The 9776-nt window shown below is 40.0% G+C and overlaps 1 protein-coding gene across 3 annotated transcripts; it reads left to right on the forward strand.

The window, feature by feature from the left end:
• The first annotated feature begins 217 nt into the window (after positions 1-217).
• Positions 218-9739, forward strand: zdhhc16b (zinc finger DHHC-type palmitoyltransferase 16b). 3 transcript variants are annotated; one of them, XM_047377081.1, is made up of 10 exons: positions 218-467; positions 3544-3848; positions 3933-4127; positions 5926-6014; positions 6115-6143; positions 6249-6382; positions 7693-7766; positions 7855-7978; positions 8278-8348; positions 8854-9739. In XM_047377081.1, exons 1-10 carry the CDS (start codon positions 422-424, stop codon positions 8954-8956), a joined length of 1170 nt encoding a protein of 389 aa, XP_047233037.1. In that variant the 5' UTR covers positions 218-421; the 3' UTR covers positions 8957-9739. The 3 variants fall into 3 exon arrangements, with proteins under 3 accessions (XP_047233037.1, XP_047233038.1, XP_047233036.1); XM_047377082.1 differs by having other exon boundaries at positions 221-467; positions 3548-3848; positions 7681-7766; XM_047377080.1 differs by having other exon boundaries at positions 222-467; positions 7681-7766.
• The last annotated feature ends 37 nt before the right edge of the window (positions 9740-9776 follow it).

The following is a 9776-nucleotide window of genomic DNA, read 5'->3' on the forward strand; positions in this document are numbered from 1 at the left end:
TATCTGTATAATCAGCTCCAATACCATACTTGTAATTGTTAATTCAGCGGAGTGAAAGTTACAGTAGAATAATGGCTCAAATGGTTATTCAGGACGATGCTTACAAGAGCTAAGAGATATTGTAAAATACCAATCTTGCAAATTTGACTCCATTTCCCATGGTACATTGTGTCCTTCTGAGTCTCCTTTACAGAGCAGATAGCAATAAAGACAGAAGTCTCACTTTAACTAATTTTACGCACACGCGGCAGTTCTTGGTGTTTAGTGCAAATTTATCTTAAGCTTTTCTCATTTTTGTTTCCTCCTTCACACAAGGAACGTGCTGAGGTAGTGAATCATCTGTTAAATGGACGAGCTTTGTCCGTCTCGCCGCTTTCTACTGTCTTTCTGCAGTTAGTGAAAATCCCGTCGTAACTGTTAAATGAAACCATGTCTTGACCACAGTACGCTGCAGTTCTTCCTAACAGGTAAGGTCCGCCATTGTTCATGTATTTACAGAAAGTGTATTATGTTTTTATTTTTTATTTTTATCAGAACTGAACAATTAACAAATGTGGGGTTTCATGCAGCTAATGGCTAGCTAACTTGCAAATGTAACATTACTGTAACTAATTGAAGGAATGCCTGTGGTTAACAGTGTTACACATTTACAAGCCAGGAGGTTAAATGACTTTAAAGTGGGTCTTCTGGCTTCATACAGCGTTAGACTGCCCATAGATACCATTGTTTGAAAGAAGCAGAGACCTTAACATTAGCTCTGTGAACATGTTATTCTCTTCATGCTAGTACAAAGCGTGTTAACCCAACCAGCTGTCTAATGTTGTGATTATTGGGATAGTATATACATTTGATTATTGATAGAAATGCAAGATGAGCGTGGCGATAAATGATAGAAAAATATATATACATGTTTACAAAAAATATGGAATAACTGCTTTTGCTTGGGTGTTCTGTCAGTTGGATGGCTGTTCATTAAGAAATAATCACACAAATGACTCAAAGCTGTTTTATTTCAAAACATTTTGGTTTTGATACGGTTGAATTACCTCTGAAACAACTACGTTAACCCTCCCCCACCCATTGCTGATCTGCTGGATGATAGAAGGCACCTACATTTAGCCATTAGTCGTTCACAAGTAGGGAAAACTTTGCAGTTTGGAAATATTTTCAGTCATGAAAAACAGACAGTTGTGGTTTGGAAATTAAGGGAGGGCCACCTAATACTCTTTTTTTGCTAACACTGTTCGCTATTAAAACAACAGCAAATAGTTGTTAGACGTTTGTTACGTTATAAAAAGCTGAAGGACAAAAAGGGATAATATATGGCTGCTACTCTATGTTTGTTTGTTCCAAATTTTTACTATAAATAAATGGTACAGAATTCTACCAATAGCAATTAATACATCCAATTAGTTTAGCAGCAGTGTGAAAAATGGTTCTTCTTCTCTTTTAAATAAAAGCTTTAGATTAGATTTTATATATTTTTGTTTAAAAATTTCACATAAATATAGTGAAACATATTTTTTTGAGGGGGTCCTTACTCAAGGGTTATCTCTGACTGGTCTATTCCTGCTGAACATCTGCTTAGAGCAGTAATTACACAGTTTCTGCCAAGGGTTGTATGTCAACAGTGTATGTAAAAGTACTTTGCAGTTATACCAAGTGGATTGAAACATTTCAGAAGCACTGACCTAGGCCTACACAATTAGAGCAAAGATAAATCTATAATATTTCAACCACTAGATGTCCTTGATTTCATTTGCATTTAGGTGGCAAAATATCTCTATCTATTTAGACTGAGATCATTAACCAACCATTATGAGTAAGAGGCTACTTAAGTGTCAGATTTGAGAAAAAAAAATCAAATATTCAGGAACAGATGTCTGAGCGTAAAAAACAACAACACATTTGCTAAATGAATGTTGCAGAAAATCATATAAACAACAGTATGAGTGAATATATATATATATAAGATTCTGTTGCAATGTGACCTTGTATGTCCCTTCTTCCTAAATAATATGACTGTTAACACCTTTGTTTTCCATCCTACTGATATCCCATCTGTGCAGACCTCTCTCTCCTTATGCCCCCGTTTATTTCTCTCACTTCTTTATGTTTAGAGCTGTTATATCATGCAGTCCAAATGGCTTCACCGGTGGCGAATGCTGCCAACATCGAGCTCAAGATACAATAGTCCCTAAAAAGAACTAGCAAGAAAAATCCACTGTGACCTCGTGTTCTGGCAGACAAGACCTTTTTAAAGAGTGCCGTTGTTTATTCCCCCCCCCCCCCCCCCCCCCCCTCCAAAAAGCTTTCCCCTACGTTCAAAACATGGTGTGTAATGGAAAGGTAAGACTGCACGTCATCCTGAACACAACATCTCCACTCTGGTGGTGACAGCATCATGCTGTGTGGTATGTTTTTTATTAGAATAAACAGGGAAGCCAATAGAGTTGATGAGAAGATGGATGGAGCTAAATAAAGTCCAACCCTGGAAGAAAACCGTGTTAAAGTCTACGAAAGACTTGAGACGGGGGTGGAAATTCACCTTCCAGCAGGGCGGCGACCCTAAACATACAGCCAAAGCTATAGGGCAATGGTTTAGATTAAAGCTTAACTGTGTGTATAAATGGCCCAATCAAAGCTTATACCTGAGTTCAATTGAGAATCAGTGGAAAAATTAAAAATGTTCTGTTCCCAGATGTTCTCGGTTCAATCTAACTGAGCCTGAGCTTCAGTCTCTAGATGTGTAGAGCTGGTAGTGACTTAAGGTTGTAATCCCAGTGAAAGGTGTTTCTACAAAGGATTGTCTGATGTAGTTCAGTACAAATACACACAAGACCTTTCAGTGATCCCTTTGTAAAATGTTTAGAAAACCATGTATGGTGGTTCTGCACTACTCTGTGTTAATCTGTCATGTAAAATCTCCCCAAAAATACACAGAAGTATGTGTTTGTGACATGACAAAAAGGCCATGGATTGTTGTGAGCCACTGTGTCGGTGCCAGTTTAATTGTGTAAGTCTTATCAGTACTCCCCTTGATGAAACGTCTCAGGATCACATAGCCACTTTATGCTCCTCCGGACACTTTCATCATGTTGCATTTTCCTCCTCCTTACAGGGTTACCACTCTGCTTCTCCCCTCCTAATTTGTAGGAATGTTTAATCGTGCAGATCTGGGTCGGCTCTGAATTATTAAAAGGAGAAGTTCGTTTGTGGGGGCTGACTGGCGTACCTCAGCACTTGATAGCCCCTGTCTCTATTAGCTTTAAGTGACAGGTGTCGTAGAGGAAATGCCCTCACTGTGCTTCTTAGACTCAAGTGCTCTTTAGGAAAGGTAAAACGTTCCTTTGTGTTCCTGCTGCTTCACCGTCCACTAGTCCTCCTGTTTCTACATCTACTCTGAGCTCTTTAGACTCAAGCTGAGGAAGAAGATGGATAACTCTGTGACTGTCCGGCTTCAGTACGACGAGTTGTTGTTTTACGCAGCCTGTGTTTCTCACTGCTGGTCTGTGTGCCTGTGTGTCTGTGTGTGCTTGGAAGGCAGAGTGTTCCGGAGGCGAGTGGGCAGCGGTGGCATGCGTCTGGGCAGTAGCTGGAGGTGGCTGCTCTCCCGGGCAATGAAACTGGCGCTGCGCTGGTGCCGACCGTGCCGCCTGCAGAAAGGTGGCTGGGTTGGAGGCAGCAAAGGGCTGATTGGCCACAGGTTGTCGAAGCTTTGGATGTACATTAAGCTGCTGCTTCGCTCCCTGTATTACAACAGCCTCACCAACTCTGACACGCTGCTGGACTGTGCATTTGAACCGGTGTACTGGATTGTGGACAATGTTACCCACTGCTTTGGAGTGGTAAACTCTCTGTTCCAATTGATTCCTTCATCCATAACTCTTCTTTCGTGTCTCTTTAACTTCTCTTTTCTCCTGCTTTGCCAGGTGTTTGTGTGCTTAGTTGTCCTGCTAACGTCCTCCGTTGTGATCATCGTCTACCTGTTTGTCCTACCAACAATCTTCACCACTTACCCCATGCACTGGACCGCCTGGCATCTCTGCTGCGGCCACTGGCTTCTCATTCTGGTGGTCTTCCATTACTACAAAGCAACCACCACCACCCCTGGATACCCACCCAAGGTACTAAGAAAGGCATAATGTACAGTGTCTTGCAAAGGTATTTATACCTTTTAATGTTTTATTATGATACAACCACAAACGTTAATGTATCTTATTAGGTTTTCATTTGAAAGAACAACACAATTATGCTCAACTTGAAGGAAATGGTAACATCTGAAAAGTCTGTGCGGATATTTGGATGCAAGCCCTCTTTAATTTGATATGTTTAAATAAAAATCCAGGGCAGTCAGTTACCTTCACAAATCACCTATCAATAAGGAAAATATTATGTGTGCAAGAAAACTAACACTGCACATTACATTGAACACAGCAATTCCACAGTGAGACACGGTGGTGGCGGCAGCATCATCATGCTGCGGGGATAATTTTGTTCCACAGGGACAGGAAAGCCGTCAGAGCTGATTGGAAGATGGATTGAGTTAAATACAGGATAATACTTGAAGAAGAAGCCTTCAGACTGGGGCGGAGGTTCAGCGTCCAGCAGGACAACAACCCTAAACATACAGCCCGCTTCAATGGAGATGCAGTATTTGGATCAAAGCAAAGTCGTGTGTTAGAATTTTCCCCTCAAAGTCCAGACCAAAACCCAGTTGAGAATTTGTGGCAAGATTTGCTGTTCAGACGCTTTCCATCCCAACTGACTGAGCTTAAGCCATTTTTCAAAGGAGAATGGAAAACAAATTCAGTCTTTAGATGTGCAAAGCTGGTAGGGATATACCCCAGTGTTTGAGTTTAATTAAAACATGACAAAATGTGAAATTGTTTAAGGCATATGAACATGAAGGACTGCTTGGACGAAATAATTTGTAAGCTGTGTGTATAGAGGAAGCCTAAGATGTTAGACCTTACAGGTCATGAACAGTGTCACCTCCAGTAAAGTGTGTTTCAGCAACAGAAAACATTTGGTTTTCCTGCACACTAAGACCACGAGGACTACTCTCTCCTCCTAGCTGACAAATTCAGAATGTGGAATTCTGATTTTTATGACAAGCTGAAACTTTGATTAGTTTGATCACAGAAAATATTGGTTGATACATTATTTAATGATGTGATTCTGAATTAAATAATCTTTTTAAAGCAGTACATATCCGAAATCTGTGAGTTAGTAATGTGGGGCTCTTTTTGACATCATATGGACGTCCGGAAGAAATATTTTTATTCTGACTGACAAGATTAGAGACAGATTTCTCAACTTCAACAGGAACATGCCGTCTGTGGGGCTTCCTGATCAATTGCTCCCACACAATCGTTTGGAGAAAACATGGTTTGTGTGTTTGCCAGTCCTCTCTGCTCTCCATTCCCCGTCATCCTAAAGGAAAAGGATTTCTGTGTTTTGCGTTGAGATTTTCGCCAAAGCCTTTTAATCACCTTTGACCAGTATTGTTTTTTGTGGTAGCTTTTGTCAATCCAGTTTGTTGCTTATGTTTGTCAGTCCCGAATCACCTCAGCAGAACTGTTTGTGGCCTGTAATTTATATTTTAGTCTGATTAATACGTTTCTACTTTGATTCAAGCAGTGGGTCCTGTTGATATTTCTCTTAGGCCTTGCAGGACGTGTCCTTATCTCTGACAGAAACTAGTTACAGCGTTTAGAAATAGGCTAATGCCTGGTCTCTGATGAATGTATAATTATTAATGGTAAAGGGAACGAATTAATATTAGATTGATAATGAGATTGTTTAATTAATAGGTAAATGTTTGAGACTCGTTTACCTATTAAATTCTATGGCAGTGCAATTAAAAATAGTGCTTTTAAATAATTGTTTCTGCTAAATCTGTTCCTTGTCCACGTGTTTCAGGATAAATGTGATGTTCCCTCTGTTTCCATCTGTAAGAAATGCATTACACCCAAACCACCAAGGACCCATCACTGCAGCATCTGCAACATGTAAGCTCATCTTCTTCTACTACAGCAGATGGCTGCTAAACGGAGTCAGCTTGTGTTCTTATTAACCTGTTTTTGAAGAGCTTTTTTTGTTGTGTTGCAGATGTATTCTGAAGATGGATCATCACTGTCGTATCCTTTCAGCACATAAGAACTCTGTGGAGAATGAATGAAACATGTGAAGCATTTCTTACTTTCTACACTTGCTGTGCATGTTTGACCTGAACGCATTCCCAGCCTGGCTGAACAACTGTGTGGGCCACATGAATCATCGATACTTCTTCTCCTTCTGCCTCTACATGACCCTGGGCTGCATCTACTGCAGCATCAGCAGCAGGAACCTGTTTCTAGAGGCTTACAACGCTATAGAGGTGAGGCGAGTGAAGGTTAGCCACACTGTAACTGGATTTATTCACTAAAGTCTTGAGGTTCACCTAGGTGAGATCTGCCTCCTGCAGTTCCAGAGCGCCTCTGGTTATTTTAGGTCCTACAACGTGTGTCTTAACTTTGGCCAAACTCGATAAAGAACGAAGAAATGTTTTAAATGTAAAAATTTAGAAAATAACCAAATTCATCAAGTGTTTTTAGAGCCCGCGAGGGGACACAGGGGAATTTTTTTCTTTTGCGTCCCGACGCTATACTTTTTGCATTCTCACGCAATACTTTGTGGGAGGCCCGTTTTTGAGATTTATTGAGTTTTATTTTAAAATCGACCTTAAATAAAAGGATTTTCAATCAGACTTAAAGACAGTTATTATCCACAAGCTGTCAAACTACTGAACTCTGGACAATAATACTGCACGAAACCACATCTGTGACACTTTATTTGCTTATTGCTGCTACATGATGTGTACTTTTTTTGCACACCACTTTTGTTTTATAGTAAGTTGAACGATTCTTCTTATTCTTAGCATTTAATCGTATTGTTGACTGCGTGTTAACCTGCATATGACAAATAAACCATATCAGTGCTGTTTGTTTTATGAGCAGTTTGTCATCTGTGCTGCTGCTCCAAAATGCACAGCTTTCTCAAGGTGATTAACAACTTTTGCGAACGAACGCAAAAAAATTCCCCATGTTCCCTCGCGGGCTCCGTATGTTTTAAGTATTTCATTAAATATCTAAAAAAAAAAAAACTGATACTGCTGAGTGAAACTGAGGGCTCTGGATTGTAAAAGGTGGCGACCTCTGCTCTGATGTGTGGCCCAATTTAACAGAGGAGCTTTAATGAGATGTTTTGAGCAACAGCATCTGTGAGATGGAAGTAAGAAGGCAGAATTTGAGCTCAGATGGAAACAGGACACCTGCAAACGATCCTCTGTTCTTATATCTAGATCTAATTAAGGATCTGAAAAGAACACCAGCTAAAAGGTAAACAGCTGTTTGTGTGAGTCAGGCAAAAGGTCCAGATGATGTGCAGTTGTGTGCAACACGTTTTAAGACTCTTAGTTCTAATATGTTTTGTGATCTATTCAAAATGTTATTAATCAGAGGTTCTCCAGGGTCATGAATGCTTTTCTTTATACTTTTGAAGCTTTTTCACTCAGTTTTACTTTTCTTATATCTTATCATATATAAAGTTTATGGATCAAGAGGAAATACATCTAGGAAAACAATATGCTTCTGTTAGACATTAGTTTGGCAATACAACAATTTTTACTCGTTTCAGACTTCCTTTCAGACTCCTCCTCCAGATCACAGCCCTCGTGAAAGTGTTGCTTATAAGTGCATCATCTTCCTCTGGGTTCTGACCAGGTGAGCAACACTCTGCACCAAACCTTGATGACCTCACGTAGCTAGCTCGGGTTTAGATCGTGTCTCCTATCCGTGTGTGATCATATAGCTCGGTTGCAGTCGCTCTTGGAGGTCTCACCCTGTGGCACGCCAAGCTCATCAGCAGAGGTGAGACCAGCGTGGAACGCCACATTAACCGCAAGGAGGCCAGAAGGCTTCAGGAAAAGGGGAAGGTACGTTTTTACTGGTGCAAGGAGGAGCACACGAGAAAGAAGTCAGGGCAGCGTTATCGAGACGGAACGATTGGAAAGTCTTACCTCAGATCTTCAGTGCAGAGCCCGATTGTTGAAACTAGTTTTGTTTTTCAAATCTGTAGCCAGAAATGAAGGTACTCTAATATGAAGGATGAGTCCGATGTTCTGTGAAAATTAATTCCTCATCAAACCTTTTATCTTTGATTGCTTTAAAAATATTCTTAAAAAGACAATAATGGCCGCTGTTGTTTTTGAACTGTTCCTTTCTTCCATTTTAGGTGTTCCGAAACCCATACCATCATGGGAGACTGAACAACTGGAAGTTATTTTTTGGAGTGGAAACAAGGAGGTGAGACAGCCTTACCCCATCTTTATATTTTATTATTATATTAATAAACAGATAAACTGAACCATCTTTAAAAGGCAGAAAGAAATGGTCCATTGCAGTCTAGTTTCTAAGAGGGTCTCTGTTTCAATACAATTTAAAATAAGTAATACATTGAGATTTATTTTCATAACCTGAATGCTGAATTCCCCTAAACAATGGGGGACATTATGGATTAATAAGAAATCTCAGCTAGAAATATATTGATGTACAAATCCCATTTGCAGAATGGTTTAAAAAAGTGCCGAAATGTAGTCCTACCAGACAATAATGCAAATAAAGTTAACACTACTGTTTGCAATCTTGTAAAAAATGCTTAATTAGTGACAACCTCACATACTGCTCGTTAGGCCACATCTTTTCAGTCTTACTAAATTTGAAAGCCTACCTTTATCATTATTGACATTTTCTGTTTCATTATGAAACACCTTCTGTTATTTTTCACTTCAATCTTACTTTTGTTCCTCAGTCACTGGCTCACACGGGTCCTCCTACCCTCCAGCCATCTTCCCAGTGGGGACGGCATCACGTGGGACTGCACCTTCACCAGAAGCGACCCTGTGGCCATCTAACCTTTTTGTTCCCCCTATATCCGAAATGACTCACTCCCACTAGTGACGGGTTGCTCATTTCAGAGAGAAGTTCCCGGCCTGCCATAGGCTATTTGCTTGAAACGGTTTGGCGGTGAAGGTGCAGCTTGGCTCTGTGCACTGAATACTAGGAACTAAATGTGACTCATTTATTTAGGATCAGTTGTCATATCCTGTCACAATTGGTCTGGCCTGAAGACTACACAGCTGCTGCTGGCCAGCATCTGAATCAGAGCATCATCACTGTTTGCTTATTCAGAGGAAGCACATTTTAAATGTCTTGTTTGTTGTAACTGTGGGTTGTGAACTGGGGGCAGATCCAAGTGTTTAGTAAGTTTGTGGGAGATTCATTTAGTTTCTTGTGATAAACGTGATCATGTTTACTTGCTGTTGTATGTTTTGAGGAGAGTGATGGAATGTTATTTAGCACTACTGACCCATTGTCTTCTGGTGCCAAAGAAAGAAAAAATGATGAACTTCATACATTTCAGCAGTTCAGGAGAAGAGTGAACAAAAACAACTCACTTGGTCATCATTCTTTGACTCATTTATCAAGTCTTTTTTTGCTTGTTCGGTCAGTTTCAATTAGCAAATGATGCACTGTGAAAGAATTCATATTAGCATCTTTCATTTCAGTGCTTCTATTAGTAACTTAAGCTGGATTTGTAATTGCCTTACAGATATGACAAAGGATTCTGATGTAATCAGTAACCAATAGGAGCTGTGCTCCAGTTTCGCCCTTTTTTAATAAAACAAGTTTTGTTATTTTCTAGTTTCAAGTTTCTTCATTATGGGCTAATAA

The sequence above is a fragment of the Girardinichthys multiradiatus genome, chromosome 10 (assembly GCF_021462225.1).
Source record: "Girardinichthys multiradiatus isolate DD_20200921_A chromosome 10, DD_fGirMul_XY1, whole genome shotgun sequence".
NCBI lineage: Eukaryota > Metazoa > Chordata > Actinopteri > Cyprinodontiformes > Goodeidae > Girardinichthys > Girardinichthys multiradiatus.

Excerpts from the sequence above, each read along its gene's own strand:
- zdhhc16b (XM_047377080.1), top strand. The coding sequence starts at position 422 with ATGAAACCATGTCTTGACCACAGTACGCTGCAGTTCTTCCTAACAG. Across the intron at positions 3,849-3,932 it reads TTACCCACTGCTTTGGAGTG|GTGTTTGTGTGCTTAGTTGT; the intron begins GTAAACTCTCTG and ends CTGCTTTGCCAG. Across the intron at positions 7,767-7,854 it reads TTCCTCTGGGTTCTGACCAG|CTCGGTTGCAGTCGCTCTTG; the intron begins GTGAGCAACACT and ends GTGATCATATAG.